This window comes from Apteryx mantelli, chromosome 15, assembly GCF_036417845.1.
Source record: "Apteryx mantelli isolate bAptMan1 chromosome 15, bAptMan1.hap1, whole genome shotgun sequence".
Classification (NCBI taxonomy): Eukaryota; Metazoa; Chordata; class Aves; order Apterygiformes; family Apterygidae; genus Apteryx; species Apteryx mantelli.
Genome location: NC_089992.1, coordinates 13,258,590 through 13,282,371, shown reverse-complemented (window position 1 = coordinate 13,282,371; position 23,782 = coordinate 13,258,590). Strand labels below are relative to the sequence as shown.

At 38.2% G+C, this 23,782-nt stretch overlaps 1 protein-coding gene across 1 annotated transcript in view; it reads left to right on the top strand.

The window, feature by feature from the left end:
- The window catches only part of SLC12A1 (solute carrier family 12 member 1), a 49,698-nt gene that overhangs the window by 2,627 nt on the left and 23,289 nt on the right, over positions 1-23,782 (top strand). Inside the window, exons 2-15 of the mRNA XM_067305216.1 lie at positions 3,751-3,885; positions 4,102-4,177; positions 8,829-8,924; positions 9,604-9,699; positions 10,414-10,553; positions 10,945-11,055; positions 12,051-12,162; positions 12,690-12,817; positions 16,019-16,103; positions 17,838-17,989; positions 19,592-19,699; positions 20,474-20,597; positions 21,418-21,519; positions 23,369-23,524. Coding sequence (XP_067161317.1) covers positions 3,751-3,885; positions 4,102-4,177; positions 8,829-8,924; positions 9,604-9,699; positions 10,414-10,553; positions 10,945-11,055; positions 12,051-12,162; positions 12,690-12,817; positions 16,019-16,103; positions 17,838-17,989; positions 19,592-19,699; positions 20,474-20,597; positions 21,418-21,519; positions 23,369-23,524 — 1,621 coding nt within the window. The remainder of the gene's footprint in view (positions 1-3,750; positions 3,886-4,101; positions 4,178-8,828; positions 8,925-9,603; positions 9,700-10,413; positions 10,554-10,944; positions 11,056-12,050; positions 12,163-12,689; positions 12,818-16,018; positions 16,104-17,837; positions 17,990-19,591; positions 19,700-20,473; positions 20,598-21,417; positions 21,520-23,368; positions 23,525-23,782) is intronic.

The window sequence follows — 23,782 nt, the reverse complement described above, 5'->3', positions numbered from 1 at the left end:
TGTTTTGGCTTTGAACATATACTGAAAGAACACGTACTGAACATAAGATATTAAGGGATTCTCAGTTTTAACCATAACCACCAAATTCAGTTTTTTGCTCTTGTACGACTCATTTGGGCAAGCAGGTTTGTTTTGTTTACTTTAACAAAATCAGATGAACTGTCTAGGGTTTGTTAGGACTTTCACCCAGAGAAGGTTAAAAAGAAAGCAGCTTTCATCCCAGAATAAACTGAAGAGAAATTGCTTCCCTCCTTTACCATCAGGTTTCACAGGCTGAGAGTGTTAGGGAAGAGAAAAGACCATCGTCTAGCTCAGTTGTTCCCAGACTTTTTCCAGTAGCAACCCTACTTACAGAAAGATAATTTTATGCCTCTCAAAATATGAGGGTCAATGTCAGACGTAATGGGATTTTTGTCACGCTGGCAACCTGCTGTGTCCTTATGTGGGATTACAGCCCCAGTCTCGGAGCCACTGACCAAGGCGCTGGAATATACAACCAGCCATTAGCATGGCTGGACTCTGTTCCTGGCTGTCCCATGGACTCACTCTGTGACCTTGGACAAACCACTTAGGTCTACGGAGCATAACACAAAGCTTTACTGGGTTTCCAGGCTAATGCTGAACAGGATAGTTCCTGAGTTAGAAGGAATACAGCAGCCACTGGGCTAAAAAGAGCAGGCATAGCACCATACTGATTCAGCTCCTGGCAACAGTGCAGGAGCTGCTAGGTACTATCTAGACATACCAGCCTCACTTGCATATCTCCAAGTGCTCTGTGGTGTTTCATGTGGTCCCACCTTAAATTTCCAAGCTTAAATTTCCTCATCTGTAAACTGCAGGTATCGATACTTAGCTAGACCTGAGACAGATTCTGTAAGATGGAATTTATTGACATTTGCTAAGTGTTTCGAGATCTTCCCCTGAAATGTACCACAAAAAGATGCAATGAAAAGCAATTTGGGTATTCTGAAGGATAAATGAGTGAGTGATCACCAAATAGTGGATTAGTAAAGCAGAGCATTAAGGTAATATGAACAGGCAGAGCTCCTACCAGCTTCTATGGGAGGTGAAAGGATTCTGCAGTATGTGCTGCTGAATGGGGTGCCCATCTACCAGTCCCAGGGTGCATCAGGCTCTCTAGCCACCAGTAAGAAGGCGATGAAATGCTACACTGAGTGTGCAGGGATTAGACTAATAGTCCAAGATTCACTTGTGGAGAAGATGCTTTATTCCTTTTTTTTCTTTAACACTAAAATCTGGACTTACCACATTTTACCCCAAGCAATCCTCCTCCCCTTTTTTTTGAAACCCAAATTGTTGAAGACAACTGGTCTGTCAGAACCCACTGCCAGACTCTGATAAGAAGTGACATATGTTTGACTCCAGATTTCTAAGCATCATGTAAGTGTTCCCATTGTGCTTTGATGCTGGGCTTAGCACCACAAGATAAATATGAATATTTAATACTTTTTTTAATACTAAATTTTTAAATGTCAGAATGTAAAGCAGGCTGAAAGAAACTGCAAAAATTCAGTTCCTACACTGCTGGAGTCAAATGTGTGTCATCTTTTAGCAAGATGTGCCATTTTTTGCACATACTAAGTCACAAAATGCCAATTAAATACCTAAAAAATAGTCTAAGTGCTATTTCACAGCTGATGGCTGGTGATAATTACTTAGGCTTAATATTTACCCTACATAAGAAATCATCTAACCTTTCTTCATCTTGACTGTTCTCCACACTTGTTATGGAGACTTGATGAGCTCATCAACTTTAGTCCCAGGCGATATGAAGGCTAAACTGTTCTGAAACAAGGAAAGGAAAGATTTTTTTTTTAAAAAAAAGCAGCTAACTTTCGATTTTGGTAGCTTTTCAAAATGTCCTGTCACTTTTATTCCACATCCTTAATGCACAAGTAGCACAGGTACAGCTGCTTGGTAAATAACCAATCATTTGCTAAAGCACACCAATTTAAAATGCATTTATGGAAGGTTTAAGGCCATAATTTATGATAATGGCATGGGAGAGCACAAATTAATTCAAAGTACATAGGAAACAACTTGTTTCAAGTACAAAGTCTAAGCATTTTTATTTTTTTGCCTTTGAAACTCTAACCAATGTATATGCAAATAAGCAAAAAAAAGTCATATTATTCTGGTTGCTAATCCTCCTTAATTCACTTTAATCATTTACTATATTTTGAACAAACACAGCATTGTTATTTTAGGGTGAGAATTGTCAAAAGTACCCAAGTAACTCAGGAACTCAAAGTCACAGACCTTCAAAAGATCTTATGTTCCCATTTAACTTTGGGCCAAAAACTCAAAAGGGAATAGGCACCAAGTGGAACTTAAGGGGAATTTAGACACCTATGTCAAAAATTGTTAGCACCTGTTCACCATTTGTTAGCAGAATCCAATATTTATTGTGCCAAAGGCATTCCACAACTTTGCATTGTAGTGACTAGAGCTCCTGTTTATGAGAAGGGAGTCTAAACATTAGCATAAACACCATATACAACTGGCTTTTATGTCTGTAATGCATTTTATGGAGTCAACGGACAAAATACAGAAACAGCCTCGAGGCTTAAGCAAGATCTAAGACCTCATGTTTTCCATCCTCGCCTTGTACAGTTACCTAATCTGGAAACGTCTTCAGTCTCTCCAAGCCCTAAAAGCAATTTGATTCCCCTCCATAAGTGACACACACGCACACACATTCCTGACCCTCTCTGCCAGACTATGGTAGGGTACAGAGTCCCACCTGGAGTTCTTTGCACTGGGCCCAGACGCTACTTGGCAATGGTTAGCCTAACTATGACTCCTCCCCAAACCAGTCAGAACTTTCTTTAACAAAATTTAGAAGAAACGAAGCAGCAAAAACAATGAGTTTAACCCTTGGTACCATAACTAATTCCTATTCAAGCTGCAAGAAACACATTGTGGAGCTAAACTACCTCAAAGATTCTGAGATAAAATACAGATTTATGTCCATAACTACATATGGATATTCCAAAATTCTGGGATATTAATTCTGGCCCTTCTCTAGGTGCAGTGTGAATAACCTATGTGGAGGAACGGGTCCCTTAAGATAGAATACAGGCACTCATTATCTTTGCCTTTGGCATAATATTACATCACTAACATGCCAATATTTAATCCTATCTGCCATGACTATATTAGAGCTGGCTAAACCACAGAAAGGATTATCATTTAATGCATTATTTACCACATTTCACCAGTATTTCTCTGTTTTCAAGAATGTTACACATTTGCTGCTACAATTATGTTTATACTTTATCCAAAATAGCAGAGTTCTTTGCATAACTTATTTGCCATGAAGCATTCAGCTAGGTTTGGTTTCACTAGTCAGAAATTATCCCTGCTTCTATACTTATTTACTATTACTCATATATTGTTGCAGCAGCATGTAGAGGCCAAACAAGAGATCCTCAATATGTTAGGTGCTCTTCTAACATATCAACACAACATGTATGCTGTATATGGGGTATACTAAAAACAATTTAGCATCAGATAACAATATTTCCTCAGCTTAAGTGATTCTTTCATGTTTTCTTGCAGTTAGCAAGCCCACCTGCTGATACTCGCTGTGAGCAGAATATTGCACTCTAGTCCAGAGACACTAAAACCCAAACTTCTTTGGAGTTCCTTTATTCCGCTTCTCTCTTATGCAGTCAGGTGTCATCTGCTTGGCACAAAAATGTTTTTGTTTTCTGTGTGATTCTTCAGAACATAGCCGTGAACACCAGCTCAGTCGAGAGAGTGGCTAATGGAGAAGGCACTGCTGGAGATGACACAGCAGCCAGCAAGGAAGAAGAAAACAAAACAGGATTTGTTAAGTTCGGATGGGTGAAGGGTGTGCTGGTGAGAAAATTATCTGCATTTTAAAAAAATTAAAAGAAAATAAAAATTAAGAATAGTTTTGTAATACTAAGGTCTTTTAAGATGCAAGAGAGGAAAGAGGACTTAAGGGATGTTTGGGGTGCTTTTTAAAAGCCTGCAATGCACATTATCACCCTTCTGAATGTTAACACTATTTTCAATGTTATACTGATACAGTATTGTTTGTTTAAAATTTAGGTAAGATGCATGCTTAATATCTGGGGCGTGATGCTTTTTATTCGACTTTCCTGGATCGTAGGTCAAGCAGGAATTGGTATGTATCTTAATATAATTTTCAACAGTGAAAGGAATAAAGAGGATAAACTATACATGATCATGATTAATATATAATCTGAGATGCACACTTGCATGTTGAACTAAATTATGTTTTTCAAATGTTTGCCAGGGTAAAAGATGTTAATCCTCCAAACTACTGGAATTTTCCAGACTCCCAGCCAAATTACTGCTTAGAGGCATAGATCTGTTAACTATGCATATAATCATCACATTTGAATATTTCTAAGCTTTGGTGAAGTTTGTATTTAGATTCTGTAACAGATGTAAACTTCGTGACTCGGGCCAATTTCTAATATGGGCGTACAGAGTTAACCTTTAAGAGTTCACACTTTGCTTATCTGTGAATCCCAAACCCTGTCATCTACATATTGAAAACAACGTTTCTTCACACCTCTCTGCAAAAATGAAAACAGAACTGGAGGGAGGTCTCATCTCATCAGGACTTTGTTATTTTTAACTACAGTACAGCACTAGCTACTAGCGTACTATGAAACACCAAGTTATTAAAGCTCTGTTACAGCTTTCATATAGATTAACTGAGTACATTTCATAGTGCTGTATCTTTGCTCTTTCACTGTGCCTATTAATTAATCCAGCTCCCAATGAAATCAATGTAAAAACTCAAACCTCAGTGGCAGCTGGATTGGGCCCCAAGGGCTCTGCCCAGCCGGTTGTTGAGTGTTCAGTGAAAACAGTGAGAGCGGAAAGTGCTCCCAACACTGCAAAACAGAAACACTACTGGAAGTAAGGCACAGCATTTAAGTAGTTGTTGTGCAGTGCAACTACTTTTTTGGGGAAACAGAAATGTAAGCTGTCAATGACAGCATCACTCTATCACACATTTGTAAGTGCCTAGAATGAGAGGACCCTAATCTTTGACTAGCACCTGGATATGTTAATGTCATGAAAAGCAGGAATCCAAAGGACTGATGGCAAGCATTTCAGTTTGTCCTCTCATAGAATGGAAATTTTAAGTAGGCATGAGCTGGACTCCAAACTCTGGCCTCTGGACCTCAACACTCCTGATCTTGGATAAAACTCAGTGCTCAAATTTGGAGTGAATGCAAGTATCATCCATTTCCTTGTTACTGGCTAAAGAGAAACACTGAATGGAAATACCTCCAAAATTTTGCATGCTTGAAGTCTCATTTCCAGTAAAACGCAGTGACTTCACGGAAGTTTTGCTTGAGTGAGACTGGGCCTAAAAAAAAAAAAAAAAAAAGAGAGAGAGAGAGAGAGAGAGAGAGAGAGAGAGAGAGAGAGAGAAAATGAAAAAAATCCACCCACAAACTTACAGAGACAGAGGTGGAAAAAACAGAAAAGTTCCTGAACTAAGCTGAAGAACTTTGCCTGCTTTTGCAGTGCTCCATGCATGGCTTTAGCACTGTGCCTGACAAAGGGGTGCTTGCTGATTTTATGATGCATACCAAATGAAAGCGTACAGCCCAGGGCACTCATAAGTATATGCCTTGCCATGAAAATTCTGCATCTTAATATTGCCAAGACTTTGCTCTGGGGTTTCATGCAAAATTAGTTTTTAAGGGCAGTTTAGTAACTTATTGAGATCATCAAGAAGTATTACTTTGTTTTGAGGTGTGAGAACAGCCATAGGCAAGAGTAATTCATTTTAGCACAACTTACTTAGCAGCCATATGCCTGGGCTTCAATCTAAACTTTAATCAGATTCTAACATTAATTTGCACTAACATCAGTTACAGCCAATCTGCTTTCACTTTTAATTCTACCATTTTAATTCATTGATAAGCAGACCCTCCTTTCTTAGGGTTTATTGCTCTGCTGCTGCTTTTTAAAATTGCATGTCTTATGTAAGCAGTTTAGTTTTACCTCTGAAATGAGAAATCAAATTCATTTTGAATAATCTCTAAATGTGTTTTCTGAATGTCTTGTAAGCAATGAGCTTTATGTCCCTAGCCAAGCTGCTTAAGGAGAACAGTAATGGAAGCTCATCATCACCAAGGCTTGGGGATTTCACTGGGTACTGCTACTAACATGGAAATAAAATGAGTCACTTAAACCACCATCTGGGCACCATTTATATCCCCATCATTAGAAGGCCATAGAGAGAAAACCCAGTTATTTCCATTTCCTGATAGGCTGTCTTGGGTACAAGCTATTAAAGGGGAAAAATAACATTCCAGCAAGGTCCTCTACTCATCGTCAGCTGCAAAAAAAGGGACAGTCTGCCCCTGACAAGGTTCCAGGTCCAAAACCAGTCTGGTATTTCCATTCAACATTTGGGGACTCTCCAAAGCCTGTATATGTACCTATATCTGGAATGCTTAGCCAAAGGGGAAAAGACCAAGTTTATGCTAACTGAAAACCTGGCCAATATTACAATTATGTTACGTTACAATAATGCTTTGGTTGGGTTGCTTCATTTATTCACTTTTCTTACTGAATGTTACCATCTTTTTAACATTAACAATAAAGCCTTTCCAAGCAGATATGAGTTATCACATTAACAAAATATCTGACCCTATTTAGCACATGCACTTTGACAAAATGAATTGTGAAATATAACAGAAAATCCAGGAAAAATGCTCTTCAGAATGTACATGTATTTGCCCAGTCATTTCAAAACCACTTCAAAAATAATGTGCCTGATCTACTCAATTTAAAAGTTAACAGCTTATTAAAAGTCATACTCAGAGACTTCTTGGGCACAAAATTTGCAGAGTTCAACAAGATCTTTCTGTGAGGCATTAATAATACCTGACCAAAAGGAATGACCATTCTGACTTTTTATACAGAACTGCATACAAAATAGGTGCATGGCTTCTTATAATAGAAGCTCAGAAATCAATAGGATAAATGTAATTTATTAGAGGCTCCAATCACTTTAAATATCCTACATGGTGTTATATATCATTTATATCTCCTGCATTACATTGCTCTATCTTAAAGGATTGTGATAACATGGCTATAACTTAAGCAGCAAAGAACATTCATTCAGGGATTGGATGTCTATAATCATCCAGTATGAAATGAAGTCGGGAATCTGATCTGAGAGCCAGAAGGTAGAAATAGAGCAAATAAATCAATATGTTTGTAGTACCTCTAGCCAGTTGTCGGTTGTTGGATCCAAGTTTCAATTTGGATGAGCCCTGGTCAATAAATATTGCTACAGGCAGTGTATAATCTTCTGTTCCACACTGAAGACCTACTTAACTTATGGGAACAAGAGAGCTATTGGAGCGAAAAACACTGAACTGGATAAGTGTTAGCAAGTTCAGATAAAGCTAAGAACTGATTCAATGTTTGGCATCAAACTGTAATTGTTTCATCTTGTTTTATTTATTTATTCCCCTCTCATAGCCATAAATGGGAATAGAAACAATGAAGTTGAGAGAAAATGCCATTTTATTTCTTCACCTGACTTGAAACAAGAAAGTATTCTAGAACTACAGAGCCAAACTCTTCTCAGTAGTGCCAGAGAATATAACAGAAGCAATGCCCAAAATTCCAGTTTGGGAGGTCCAGGTTAGACATGAAGAAAAAGCTTTTCACTGGGAGGGTAGTGTAGCACTGGAACAGGTTACCCAAAAAGGCTATGGGATCTCTGTCCATGGAGGTTTTCAAGGCTCAACTAGCCAAAGCCATCACTGATTTGATCTGGTGTTGGCAATAGTCCTGCGCTAAGTGGGAGGTTGAGCTACAGTCCTTCAGAAGTCACTTTCAACCAATGTTTCTACGATTCTAAATCTTACAAGAAAACTCTTAGTCCTACAGTTTCTAACACAGTTTCATGGAGTTAAAAGAAGCCTGACTATCTGGCCAAAGATTACAAACATACTCAAATTTCGGAGTCTCATCCAAACAGAAACCTAGTTCATCTAGCAATACTGATCTTCAGATGCTTGATTACTTACATTTAATTATATGGTTTTGTGATATCACCTAAAAAAAGACAGTTTCCTAAGATTACTCATTACAGGTCACTTGTTAAAGTAAACTGTGTCTGAAAAGCAATGCTTCTATTTTGGAATATTTGTCCTGTGTTAGAGTGAAACTGCTTTTTGCAGGGAAAGAGGGAGATGAGGAGGGAGCAGGGGAGAAGGCTGCAGTTGACAGCCTGGCAAGTAAGGATGTAGAAGGCTCACATTCAAGTCTTGTCTCTCTACCTGATAGGGTAAAGTCTTTGTCCTAATGCACTATGAAACTATACTGCCAGTCTTTCACTTTCCAATTCAATATTTAGTCAACTGATGAAAGATAGAAGCATCTTACAAACAAGAGTTTTGGTTAATATGATTAATCTCTTTTCTCTTAAACAGCCAGGATGTATGTCTAAGGTAGACATAAATATCCATGCCAAGCAACACTTGTTTGCTCATTTCATTCAGCTAATGAAGAAAGCCTTTGAAAAACATAACAGAGCTTCTGGGTAGGCTATTCCTATCAGAAAACATCACTGCTTGGAGACTGATGAAAATAATTTACTACTGTGACATGGACTCATTGGAAACATTCTGCAAACTGCAAGTGGTCAACAAACCATCTTTCAGTTTACAGCTCTGATTCTGGCCTGAAAATTTAATTTAAAGAGAGAATGATTTGTAGGAATCATGGAACATAAGTAAAATATTTTATCTTCTTATTACTGACAGGTCTTGGAGTAATCATAATTCTTCTCGCCACGATGGTAACCTCAATTACTGGGTTGTCAACTTCTGCAATAGCAACTAATGGGTTTGTCCGTGGAGGTAAAATCTTTAGGGTTACTAATGCTTTCAAGCCCCAAAAGATTTTTATGTGCTATTTTCATATGAGGCAAACCGGAGGTCTTGATCTCTAAAATAGCAAGAAGGACAATAAACCAAACAGTACATCTAAAGGAACTAGAAGGTAACAATTCTAGCCAACCCTAATCACAATTTACAGCATACTCGAGTTGTCACTTTTAATAAATCCCAGATTTCAGTTCAGTCTGTAAAGTACGTTTCAGATGTTCCTGCCTAATGCTGATTGAGGAACGGCTTCTGGCTTTTCACAGAGTTCTTCTGTTCTTACCTTTCAGCAGGTCATTCTTATTCAGAGCATTTCAGGTTGGATGTCCTTGGACAAACTGAATGCGAAGCATCTCTTCCTCTTATTTTAAAGACAGGTGATATCCACTGATATGCATCAATACCTTCCTGTATAATTCTTTTTAAACCCTTTTACATTTCAGCTACTCCTTGGAAGATGAGTAAATATTTTTCCTAGAAAACCAAAGCACATGTCAGGTATTTTATAAAGAAAAATTTTAGTGCATTTCAGAGCCTTGAAGGTATAACTGGTCTGTTCTAGCCTCTGTGGAAAACAGCAAGTTCTAACTACATCATTTAAGCACAGCAGGTACTTGAATACACTTGAATATACTTTCTTTTTCGGATCTTTCAGGTCTTGGAGTCATAGTTATTGGTCTGAGTGTAGTAGTAACAACATTAACAGGTATCTCCATGTCTGCCATTTGCACTAATGGAGTAGTAAGAGGAGGTAAGTGAGCATGACTTCATGAAAAGTACAAAAATCTGCAGAGCTGAATTAGGAAAAAAAAAGTGTGTGTGGGGGGGGAGGGAATTGGGATAACTGTGTTATAAGCAAAGCAAAAATAAATAAAAAATATTTGGAGTGATCTCTCTCACTGGATCCACCATAAATTTAAATTTATATAATCTTAAATGCTCCCTAACAATAAGTATTAAGTATCCTGACAATAAGTATTTCAACCCAGTGAGATAGGATGAAATAACAATTGACAAAGTAATATGCAAAACAAGATTAAAGATTCATGGTATCACTCTGCAGAAGCTTTAGCAATATATAGTACCTCTTTATAGCATAGAGCATGATTTTTCTTGCTAACATTGGGATGAATCCAAGTAAAGTAGAGCCTGTCTAGGGGTGAGGTTTTCTCTGCTACTGTATCATGAATATTTGTTTAAAGGTCCAGTTTTGCACACTAGCATACAGTAAAAAGACTCCTGTAATAGAAAGATGTTTAGAAAAGGTTCTGAAGGCAGAAACAGTACAAAGCATGTTCCTTGTTTATCAGAGTTTGCTGTATTTGCTCTTTTGCATTAATAAGGAAAATCTTGATGGTATTTATTAGGCAAAAAGCAGAGATTCCTCTGGTATTATTATGTGAGTAAAATAGGCAACAACTGAGCATCTTAAATTGTGCTGAATCAAAATCATTTCTGTTTGCAGGTGGAGCTTACTATCTTATTTCAAGAAGTCTAGGCCCAGAGTTTGGTGGATCTATAGGACTTATCTTTGCTTTTGCAAATGCAGTGGCAGTCGCTATGTATGTAGTTGGATTTGCTGAAACAGTTGTAGAACTTCTTAAGGTAAATGTAGATATTTGCTGTTTATGGTTAAACTGGGGATCATTTTTATATTTGTTTAAATGATGATTCTTTTTAGCTGAGGCTTAAGGGACATCTTTAGCAGGGTAGCAGGAAGCAGGCCTTTCTAAACATGCCATGGAGTGCCTCTCCATTATTTCTACCTTATGGCAATTCTTCAAACATTTCAACAAGAACCTCAAAACTATAAAAGGAAACAGATCCCTAATTAGTCAGCCAAACAACACCAGCCACAAAGAGCTAACACGAAATACAAACACTTGGGTTTACATGCCCCTGAAACTAAGTAAGTTCTGACAACTCACTTTGTTATCTGATCCCTCCAGCTGGGTCAAGAAAGACTGGTCCTAATAACATTTCTTACCTTTCTCAGGAGAGTGATACGATCATGGTAGATGAGTCCAATGACATCAGAATAATAGGCACCATAACTGTTGTATGTCTTCTTGGCATCTCTGTCGCCGGCATGGAATGGGAAGCAAAGGTAAACCTTTAAAAGAATATATAAGTAAGCAGTATGTAGGACTACTTTACAAGGTTTGTGTGTGAGGAATGCTATACAGCAGGTGGGATTTTCAAAAGCACTCAGCTTCAGGTTATGCTCAATCTTTTTAAAAGCAATAGGAGTTTAATCATTATATTCAATGAAAGCAAAATAACTCCATGGGCTTCCTTGAACATAGCATTGAAGAGGGAAGAAGTCTGTGTTCCACAGACGGTTTGAGTATATTGATTTTTGTAATTCATGGCATCATTTAGAGCCTTGGGTAAATGCCCCTTTTGCCCTCATTTTTGATGCAGTTTGGCAGAATAAACAGTAGTAAAAACTAGTCTTACCACTGTACTCTCTCAAACCCAGCCCAACAAAAGGGCAGCTCTATTTACTATTCATTCCTTAATCTCTAATGATTTCTGCTATTCCTTCACCTGTACAAAAGTCCAAAACTCTATTATCCTATTGGAGAAAATACTTGCAAAATGAAGGACTGGAAATACTTTGGAGAATGGGATGCAGCTGTCAAAATCAGGTCCAGAATAGCAACCTGATTTTTATATTCTGCTATGATGGAAACTTAGAATTGTTTGTAAAAGAGGTCAGAAAGCCAATTAGATATTATAACCCTTGAAGAGACAATCCACTGCAGCTAAACAAATTATATAACAATATAAAATGTCTCATACTTGACATTTATGCATTAGCTGTTTCATTTTTCTTTTTCCTGTAAAGGAAACTAACATAAAATTAAATGGTAACTATAAATTTCATAAACCCTCTTAGTAAAAACTATTTGCTATTGTCATGAGCTGATGGCAGTATGTCTTTTCAGCTATCTTGATTCCTGGTGTTTTCTAGAACTGTAGAAATTTGTCATCTGTCATAAGGAGTAAGGAGTACATACAAATCACTAACTATATAACCATCTCCACAATCACTGCAAAATAAAACAATCAGTAAAATCTTTCTGTTTCTAATAACAGGCTCAAGTTATTCTTCTAGTTGTTCTCCTTGTTGCCATTGCAAACTTCTTTATTGGGACAGTCATTCCTACCAACAATGAAAAGAAGGCAAGAGGCTTTTTTAATTACCAAGGCAAGTACTGCTGTCTATCGCAGAATAATAAGCTCACATAATTCTTGGTCTTATACTGAGTTGAAGATCCTACTGAAAAAGGTCACAAGATCAGGATCTTCTGCCCAAGTTTAAATAACCTTGTAAACCACAGGAACCAAAGTTTTTTCACATCTGTTTCTGAGGGACTGAATTTATTTGATCTTTAATTTTGAGTTTGTCTCTCTGCTGCTGAAGCTGACAGCACGGTTAGCAGCAGCTTGAGTCATTTATATACTGGCAGAGCGCAGGCAAACTTTTGCACAGAGCTATGTGTAAGTGCTATAGTGACACTCCTGTCACTTCAATATGGATCTGTAGCTCTGATATGCAGACATGCACATACTACTGGGGACCAGGCTGAGGAAATCAAATTCACTTTGCTTATGATATGAGACAGATTCAAACCCAGTCGTCCAGATGCGAAAGACTAGCTTATTCATCTCCTTCATTAAGTAACTTTGGAATCAAATCCTGGTCATATGTTCCATTTTCATATATATTTTCAGCATCAATATTTGCAGAAAACTTTGGACCAGATTTCAGAGATGGAGAAGGATTTTTCTCGGTGTTTGCCATTTTCTTCCCAGCTGCCACTGGCATTCTCGCAGGAGCCAATATCTCAGGAGATCTGGAAGTATGTATTTCTTTAACTTTGTAATACTAGCTATAGGGTGAGAAAGAACAAGAAAACAAATTATGAATCAACACTGTATTCAGTATTAAATCATGGCTGATTTTGGAAAGCAAAACTCTCACTTCTAAGTACCTGCTTTATTATTTAAAAAACATCAGTTCACATTTTCTCTTTTAATGCACTATGACTAGTTACACAAATTTCTGCATTCAGATTTGGGTTGCTATATCATTTAAAAGGATGTTTCAGTAACCTACAATAATATAATATTAATGGTCCATTAGCAGCCTGTTACTTAGAGAAATTATCTGTGTAACTCCTGGTGCTCTTCTTTTGCTAAATCTCCTGTATCATCCCAAAAAGCATACTTCTAAAACTCATGTTTGTACTCACAAAAGAGCTTATGGAAGAATCAGTGGAAACCAGCTTTTTTCTGTGCAGGGTCATAGCAAGGGCAGAGTAAACAGAGCATTTAATGAAAGCAAATATGTTCCAATACCCTGTCACTGCTGCTGCTCAAAGGAAAATCTGCAGGTTTGCAGCTGTAACAAAAGAAAGAAGTCTGAGGAGAAAGGAAAGGGTTCCCAAAAGTCTGGCTGTTGCCATGCTGTCAAGTGTCCATCTTGTAGTATAGCAGTTTCATGAGATGTTTCCAGTATCTAAACAAACCGGTAAATTACAGACAGGAGTTTAGTTTTAACTGAGTGCCCTCTAGTTTTCATGGTTTTGCACAATGCAAAGAGTGTTTAAAGATGAACTAATTCAAAGTTCAGGAAAGCATTTGGTAAAATGTCTCTAGTAAATGTGGAACAATGCAATACTTTGTAGTATTATAAGAAATTCAGAAATGCACTTGTGGTGGGCTGTGGGGCATCCATAACTCCTCAGCTGTTGGAATCTAGTACTAAAAATCAAATATGTTACCAAAAAGAAGTGGCTCACACCTTGACATCCCTAGCCGGTCAAATGAGGTTATCTGGCTTTATCATACAGACTCACTGTATAGAAATATACCTTAAGAATTCAACCAAAGATCTTATATTTCCGTATTGGCATAGTAGTCACAAGTTCATCAGGATCCTACCAGCTCTAACAGTCAGTTTCATCTCCCTTCCTCACACTGAGCTGTATGATTCGTCTCCTGTGTTTTCAGAGGACTGCTTTTGAATTCAAGCACAGAAAGAAATTTGTAGAAACTGGGCCACTAACAGAATTTGAGATAGATTCCATTTCTAATTAAAAAAAAGAAAAATTGTTGTTCTTATACCCACTGAGACTGAATCAGTCTCACATGATCTCCATCCTTTTATCAAACAAAAATAATTCTTTTGCCATATATGGGGGTCTATACAAATGGCAAGCTCCCACAGCACCATCGCTTCTTTCATAAGCTATCTGAAAGAGTCGGAGCAGACCAAGGGAACCCATTCTCCCATTGGTCCTCTATAGTTGTTTTGCTCTGGCAATAAATAGCCTTACATCCAACTCCTCCAGGCTGCAGATTCCCCATTGACCATGCTTAGACACATTAGACAAGTTTAATGAAATTAATCAGCCTCTCCAGAAATCTAAAACACACGCTAAGAAGTATTAAAAACATGTAAAATAGGCAAACCAAAATTTTTTGAATTTGTTGCAAACACCTATGTATTTGCTTCTGTAGCTGCTGTACTCCCACAGTAGCAGCCTACTCCAAAGCCCACTGACACTAAGAACTAGTCTTACCAGTGACTTTGGCAGGTTTGGGAGCAGGACGTAAAATGGTAACAGCACATTAGATAAGTGTTTAATTATTAATACAATTTAAAAGTTGTAAAACTGTAAGAAGCTTTAACCTTCACATTTAAAGTTACAGTGTTTAACATTGCAGCAGAAGGATCTATGAAAAGAGCAACGGAAGACATGCACACCAGAACTGTATAAATGAAAGTTATCATGATCTGAGGTCAAAAGGTCTTTGCAGCTGAAGTGACTTTGCAATTATTTTTCAGCTCAATAAATCTTTACCTCATTTAAAAATGATATTAGCTATTAACATAACTAAGCCATTCATCCATGCTTCACACAATGACTCTTCAAATATGTATTTTGTTTCTTTTCCATGAAATAAGCACAGTAGTTATAAAAGTAAAGAAGTTATAAAAGTAAAGAAGTTTATTCCATGCATCTTTGACTAAAAAAACTCATTAAATCAATTTAAGAAGAAAATTCACAAAAATTGCTTTCTAGTCTAAACAAACATGCACTAAGTTGTAAGGTTGGTTGATATTAAAATTCCCTTTAAAATTACAATGTATAATGCAGATCTTTGAACTCTCTTACCTACAGTTGCATGAATGATGCTGGTATTATGTTAAGCCAGTCTAAGAATACATAACACAGCCTTACTGAAATATCTAAATTAAAAGTCAAAACAAGTGAAAGGAAGCAGCTTAATGTTAAGACACAGCTAACAGTTACTAGTTGCTAATCACAAGAGTGCTGTGTTCTGGTTCAGGGTGATTATTTGCAGTTATCTCACCAATTAACTCAAAATGATCTAGTCTTGTCATCCACAGGAGCATGATGGCTTAGCCTCATAAACTGCATTAATGCAGAAGTGCTTTATAGAGGATGGGCTTACACCAAAGCCCTGGTCTTTATGAAGGCACAGAAGAATTAGTGTTGAGCTAATAGGAAAGTATCAGCTGTAATCTTAGGTCTTAAAGTGGCTGCCTGTACAACTATTACCTGCTGCTGAGGAAAAGGCAGCATGTTGAATGGAAAAGTCCCAAGGCCTGGAAGTGATGAGCAGACAACCATCTGGACCCACTCTCCTGAAACAAGCAACTAGATGGTTAGTTCAGTAAATGCTTAGGCATTAAATCATTAAGACTTTAAAATAAAGCCCATTGAGAGGCAAAGAGAACTCGGTGCTCGCAAAAATGCACAGTTCAGGACTCTCCTGCTGCTGTAATACATGAGCTCTGGTCCTGCAGAACATCTTTTGCTGTATCCAGGATAGGAGCACTGCACCACAGAACTGCCTCAGTCCCATCTACATACTGAGAACAGGAGGTACTGGTGCAGATCTAAGTAATAAAAATCTACCCTCTAAAGCTATCTTCATATCACAGTGTGGCAGCACTCACTGGTATGCAAATGCAAGCAGAGTGCAGCTTGGGAACTCACAGTGGTTTTCGGTCACTGCTTTGTTTTAAGGATCCACAAGGTGCGATACCCAAAGGAACAATGCTGGCCATTCTGATTACAACTGTTGCTTATATAGGAGTTGCAATATGTGCAGGTAAGTAGTGAACATGTTTGATGTCATAATTAATACAGTTAAAATGTTTTAAAGCCTGGTATACAGATGAATGATTAAATTCATCACTTTTTCATCCTGTGGATTTATTATGTAGTGAGATAGTTGTTTTAAATTTATTGTATTTTTTAAAAAGGAAAAAAGATAAACAGATCAGCAGTCTCTATTTGGAATATGCCCTGTTTGAGTCTACATATGAATAGAAGAAGGATTTCCTTATAACTTGTATGGTTACTTTTGCATTTGATTCAATGACAAATACCACTAGCATACAGTAGCGAGGAGCATAGAAAATATTAAAGGAACCTCAGATCAATCCGCTGATCTTTTGTTCCTGACTCACACTGAAATTTCAGATGGTTTCTACTTGCTCTTCACTAGTCTTACTGAGCACTTGTGAGTGATGAGGTAACATACATATGTTGTATGTCATATGTCAAAGACAGAAGTCAATTACTTCTTTGGAAGAAGGTGCACTAATTCACAAGTTGCTCTACAATACCAGAATGTGAAGTAACAAAATGGACACAGCCATAAAAAGGAGACTGGTACTGAAGCCATATCTCTGTTGGAGGAACATGCAATTAAATTACAAGGGTACAATAAATCTCTGTTCAAGAAATAAAGATTATTCTTTTTCCGTATTAATAACACTGCAAGAAATAGTGCTGCAAATGGCACTTACTTATGAGCAAACACCTCAGTACACTATGTCCTTAGGGTACTCCCCTTTACAGGGAATGAATCTCAAGTCTTCTTGACTTCTGTGGTCTCTGTACTTTATGCAAAAGGCAGAGTGCTCAAGTCAAATTTCAGCTCAGGTTATTGCATTATTTGGATCTAAATTTCCCCTGCAGTTTCAGTTGAAGTTGTCATTCTTCACTTCCTTTTCTAAACCTGTGTTAATGTGTTGTTCTGTTCTCATAAGCAATAGCTATATTTCAGCCTCAGAGCTGGCTGCTTTTCAGTGCAGTAACTTTTTTTTCCGTTTGCATATTGGTTTGCTAAACAGATAATGGTTACTTTGGGATTCTCAATAACAATGTTTTTGACACATTTGAAAATACCATATAAACTTACATTTTGGCTGCTAAAGATGTTTGAGATCCTCACTCTGCAAGTTAACTCCATATGTTTCTTCCCATTTCTGGTGACAAACAAAAAAGGCAGCATAAATATTATTAATAACAAGGAAAAGACTATCAGCAATTTCTCCTGTTGGAAGTTTTTCTTTCTTTGTTGTTAACAGTGAGGCTATGCCAATTTGACCAGCTGAGGATCTGGATCTCTAAAGCAACTGTGTTTCCTTGTTAGACAAAAAAAATATGCCCAGACCTAAGACTCTCACTGAAAACATGTTACCTTTGAATACTGGCAGTTGTAAAAGATGGACAATGTACCACTGAGTTAGTCAGTTAATTTTCTGTTGATTTCGGAAGTGTCTGTTTTTCTACTTTCATAAATGTGCTAGTCCCCATTAGTCAGCTAGTTGATTACTTTACAAGTAGCAGAAATAAATATTTTCTTAGAGATAACATGAGAAACTAAGACACAACATGGGGAGGTAATCTCTGTCTAATATGAAGCATTACTCTTTGGGATGAGACTAAGGCTGCAATTGTACAAAATGTCAATGTACAAAGAGTCAAAGTATGGTAAGAACATTCTCCTGCTGTCACAAGAAAGAAAAATGATAATATATTGTTATTTCCACAGCCTCCTGTGTTGTACGAGATGCTACTGGGAACGTCAATGATACAGTTGTATCTGGAATGAGCTGTAATGGATCATCTGCCTGCACCCTAGGCTATGATTTTTCCAGATGCAGAAATCAGCCATGTGATTATGGGCTGATGAATAATTTCCAGGTTTTAATGAGATAATATGTATAATCATAAGCAATACATGAATGCATAAACATAAACACACAGAAATATTGTTTGCTGACAACTACAACAGGATGTCCACCATTATCTAAAAGAGTCAAAAACTATAGGAATAATCAAAGGGAAAAGTCCCCTGCATTCCACGTTACCTTCATACTACCTATCAGTAACCCTCCCAGCCTTCTGTTAAGGCCTTTACTTCCTCTTTCAACAAGTATCATGCAGCAGTATATGCTGCAGCATCTTCAAATTCATAATGTAGACTTAACAGAGACCTCAGGAACTCCTGCCGAATAAGCAACTCACCTGACTGTTCCTTACACAAGGATGTGATTTTACCTTAAGGGTGCTGTGGTCGCTGTTATGGGTTTGTGCCACAGTACTGAAACCAGAGTAATTCTTCTTGAAAAAAAGTATCCAAGAATAGTCAACTGAAAATCAAGCAAAAAGTGAAGAAGTCTTTCTCCTAGGCCAGAGAGAGACCATCTACCACTTTTATTCTTCAACATAAAGCTTAGGCAAAGCATCAAACTAAAGTAGTTCTTCTGCAGCCTCATGACCACAGCTCCCAGATGTCTTTTCAGTCTCTCTCCTTCAGAGCCTGCTAGAGGAGCTCACCACCCACCTGCAGTTTCTTTTTAACTAGCCAGTTGTAGCTTTCAAAGTCTCTTGCTTTCTTCCCAGCTGGCTCTGCTAAATGACAGGGCTGGCTCATGGCCTTTAGAGGATAAGCTGCCCCTCTCACAGACTTCTTTTCTATCCTTTCTTGATTGTCTGCCATCCTCACCCCCACCTCAGTTAGGTGTCCAGACCCAGGGCAACCCTTAAAATCAATGACCTCACGAAAGCTGTCAATACAGTTTCATTTCTTGCATTTATCCTTGACAGACTAAAGTCAGAAAAAAATATGTCTTCAGCTGATAAATCTCCAGGATTAACCGGTCTCTCTCCTAGAGTACTTCCTACATACCAAGCATCTGGCAATCACATCCATCCACTTCATCTTTTAGCTTCCTTATCTGGTGCTTCCTAACTTATCAGTGCTTTCTTTTCAGTGGCTGCAGAGGCCAGTAATAGCCTTTTGGGAGGGCTGAGGGAGGTCTGATAGGGCCCGACTTTACTGTCTGTGGTATTGGTGCTGTGTCAGCACAATCAGACATTCTCTTTTTCAGCCATATTAATAATAATAATAAAAAAGAAAGTGCCTCCGACCATATTTAGTTATTTGGTGCTCTTCTCTGCAGTTTCCATTTTCCCATATTGCTACAAGCTGACTATTTACCCATCAAGTAGAGCCTGTTACTTAGAGCCACCACCCAGTAAAGGAGGTGAGAAAATCTCACAGAGTACTTGTTTGCCTCAGCAGACAGCTGATTATTTGTGTAAAAATTTGGCAGAGCATCAGTTGCTTTCCACTAAAACAGGAATAATAGTATTTCCCTACCTCACAGCTGGTTTGTGGTGAACTGAATTTAGGACTGTGAAAAGCAGAGACACCATAGTAACAGACCTAAATGGGTCTGTGATCAAAAAGTGTAACAAAATGCAAGTCTGACTACTCATTTTTCCTTCTTCTTTCTAAAGGTGATGAGCATGGTGTCCGGCTTTGGTCCTCTCATCACAGCAGGCATCTTTTCCGCTACCCTCTCATCAGCTCTGGCATCTCTTGTCAGTGCACCCAAAGTTTTCCAGGTAAAATAAAAATCTTAATTTCCTTATATTTTACTTCAAAGATATATAATTTGATTGAACTCCATGTGCCGAATGTGACCTATATTCAAACAGCACTTACATTTATGGGATGAAGAGGTACAGTATGTAGAATGTTCCTCTGCAGAAACAGGCAGGTCTTATCACCCTCATACAGAACTAAGCATTCAGGATCATAATGTTCCTTTGCTCAGAGCTCAGCTCTGCTGCACGAGCAGGGGATATATGTGTGCTCGTTATAGACAGCCTCAAGGTTTCTCTCAAGACCACTTGTATCTCCTTACACAAAGCCAGTCTGTACGCTCAGGAATGTCAGGAGCATGCAAGAGCCCTCATGAGTAAGCAGCCCATCACATTCATGTGCTGGCAGATGTGCTCGAAGAGATCTGGGCAGCAGCAGTGGGGACAGAGTGGGAACAGAGTGCATGGGACAGAAAGATAGCTTGCACATCTTACACAAGCTACTAATTTGTGTTTCAGTTTCCTCCAATTTAGATTCTTAAAGTTTTTTTTTTTTTTAAGCACTGAATTAAATGCTTGTGGTTTTGTTTTGCTGCTGTATAAGAATATAGTAGGATATCAGCTATCAACTTATTGGAATGCTTACATGCTGTAGCAGTAGACATGCTTGAAGTACACTAAGATAGATTTAAATTTTTGTTTAGCAAAAGCCTAGCATGCTGTCACTCACAGAGAGTGAACTTCTGATGCAAAAAAGCACTGGTTAACAGGATTAAGTTCTGATTTGTCTACCAGGCTCTTTGCAAGGATAATGTCTACAAAGCTCTCCACTTCTTTGCCAAGGGATATGGGAAAAACAACGAGCCCATCAGAGGATATGTTCTCACTTTCGTGATTGCTATGGCATTCATTTTGATTGGTTTGTATATAATTTATACATATGCTATAAACTGATCTTTTGAAATTATATAATCTGTTAAGTTTATACAATTCTTTGCTTTTGGTAAGAAAAATCTCCATTCAGGTCAACTGTGGTATGAGTCCAAGCACACTCAAAGTCCTGGCAGCAATTCCATTATTTCAAAAGAAAGCAAAGCAAAGCAAAACAAAACAAAAATAAAATAAAAAATCCCAGGGACATTACTAATGTCTTAATGCCATGATAGCCTGATTTTCAAAGATACTAAGTAGGTGCAATTCCTGTTCACTTTGCTGAGACAGAGCAGTGCTTAGAACCAGATCAAATAAGTTAATGTCACCTGCTTTGAAAATGTTTTTTCCAGTTTATATGGCATATAGCTCTGAGGTAATTCTGAGATAATTAGGATGCATTATCTGCCAAGTCTTCCCCACAGCCAATTCCAAAGCAATTCCCAAATTGCTAGCACTGATGGTAGAAAATCCCAGCTACCATATTTAGTGTACCATCATTGGCAGTAGTTTGGGACTGTTAGGTTTTTTAAATTAGTTTTTCCAAGATTTCAAATTCAAACTGTGTAACACTGTCAATAAATGAGTAGTATAGTGGAGAGAATTCAGATTGCCATTTAAAAAGCAAAACAATAAAATTTAACAGTAAGTCTTTTAAGAAATCTATCTGTCCTCTCAATTATACATTTATAATTCTGAAATTTGCCATGGATCTGCATCATTAATAGCCAATCTGTAGAATCACAATATCAAATATAACCTTGCATTTGCACAAATTTGTGCAAATGTCTGACTTGTGTGTCTTGCAGCTGAACTGAACACCATTGCTCCCATCATCTCCAATTTCTTCCTGGCTTCATATGCTTTGATTAATTTCTCCTGTTTTCATGCATCATATGCAAAATCTCCAGGTGAGTCTGCATTTTCCAGTGATTTAAATATGGGCTTTACAGCCTGATCTCAGCAGGTTTTTGACTGTCAGAGAAAGCTGCAGTACCTGTAAAATACCTAAGCTACGTGATTCTGAGGCTTTACTGCTCCCATTCAATATGATGACGCATTTATCTCCAAAAGATAAAACTAATGGCTCTAGTCCTTGTATTTCTTCTACACAGCTGTATAGCATGAAAAAGACTTCAGTGGCTCACACTGGAGCAGGAAAGCTCCTCCCTAGGATGTTTTTTCCTTACTATCACCCAACATAGGTGGGTAAAAACCGATGCTCTCTCTGGCCAAGGAAGCAAGGTGTGGTGGTGGGGCCATTATGCCCCTCACCCCCAAATCTACACTGAAATTTGCAGGAAGTTAATAAGAGCAGCAATTGTGCTCAAAGTGATACTCCCCATAAGGGAACAAGTAGATCAACAACAGGTCCACAAAAAAGTATCAACACAGCTCTGCAGGAGCTAATGGCAGAACTGTAGGGTGGAGCACAATGAGGCCCTGTACAAGGATAACTTGAGAGAGGTGCCCCTCTACATTTGTGCAGCAAGGGATCATACAGGCCTACAGGCTTGTGCATCACCACAGCAGAATTATCCTCATCATCGTCATGAATGAAGGGTTGACACTCAAACACCTGAAGTCAATCAGCTGAGCAACATCCTTTGGGCCAACAGGAAAGGCAATTTCCTACTGCTGTGAATCAATTATTCAGCCCAAGCAGTGAGGAATACATGTTTGATTTCCAACATGAAGAAACTTGGAGTGGTCGCATAAATGCCTACATCAACTCCTTTCCTATAGACCTGCATGGTGCCAGTTGTTCAGAGGGCAGAAAAGATGAGCACTTCTACTAATTACCTGCACAGCTTAACAAATGTAGATCTGCTCTGCACTGCCTTGGAGCCGAGTAAAAACTACCTCTACAGACCTCGTGTGTGCATCAGGCTCAACTCTGCTGCTACTTAACATTTCAGACAAAACCACAGTCATTTTTTTCCTTTTCTCATTTCCTCCAGTTAATTTCTGCCCGTTCACAGTGATAGATTATCATAATTGCAAGACTGCAAGACAGCAAATTTCTTCACAGCAGGACTTTCCCATTCCCTCATTACAAAGATGATCCAAGATAGGGTTGCTCAGCCTCTCCTTGTATCTTCAATGGTTTTCCCTCTCGAAAGAGTCTGTTCTGAAAAACACCTGGCAGAGACCTGCAAACCATGGAGGCTCACTGCTTGCCTCATCATTTTAATTGCTAGCAGGAGAAGGATTCAATACTACAGCTGAAGAGCAGCAGGAATAATATCTTTTTAAAGTCAATTGCAAAATTTTTTTTTCTGCAATGAGGCCAGGCAAAGTTTAAAAGACAGCTGTACTTTAGCATATACTATCCCCTCAGCAAGTGCTTAGCTCCTGCTAACAAGTTCTACACATATGCATCGAAAGGACATAATAGCCTATTACCTGAAGCTAAAAGAAAACTTATTTTCAGTTCTGAACTAGTGAGCTCTGATTTGGCAAAAATACATATAAACAGACTGGCTATTCAAAGTCAGGCTGGACAAAGCAATAGAAAAAGGATTACAGCGAAAGGCTTGTAAGACCCAGTACTCAGTATGTATAGAAATCTGCCTCAGCCGATACGTGGAAGTGTCTGTTGATACCCACAATGCCTCAGAGTTTGCACGTTCCCCTCCCACCTCTTCTGACAGAGCCTGAAGCAAATTGCACATGGGTCTGTATGTTCAAAATCAGTGGATCAGCATTTGCTCAACAGATTTTCTGCTCCTCCAATTTTCTCAATTCTCATTTAAACAGGTTGGAGACCTGCATTCAGATATTATAACATGTGGGTGTCACTTTTTGGAGCCCTGTTGTGCTGTGGTGTCATGTTTGTCATCAACTGGTGGGCAGCTCTCATCACTTACGCCATTGAGCTCTTCTTATATATTTACGTAACATATAAGAAACCAGGTAAGGCCAGGAGACACTATTACTTTCTGTATATGATACAGAGCCACTGTGGACTTTACAGGTGTTCCTAAATCTGTTGCTTAGACATTCCTTTTTCTGCAATGACTTTCTCTAAAGGGAAGCCTAGAGGATCACAGAATCCCATTAAATCCCACTTTATATATAGATTAAGGCAATAGGCTGGCATATTTTTGCCTGTTTAACGAGCACTTCAAGTAGAGTCCAGGACTTTGTTTATACCTGTTAGCACACCAGTTT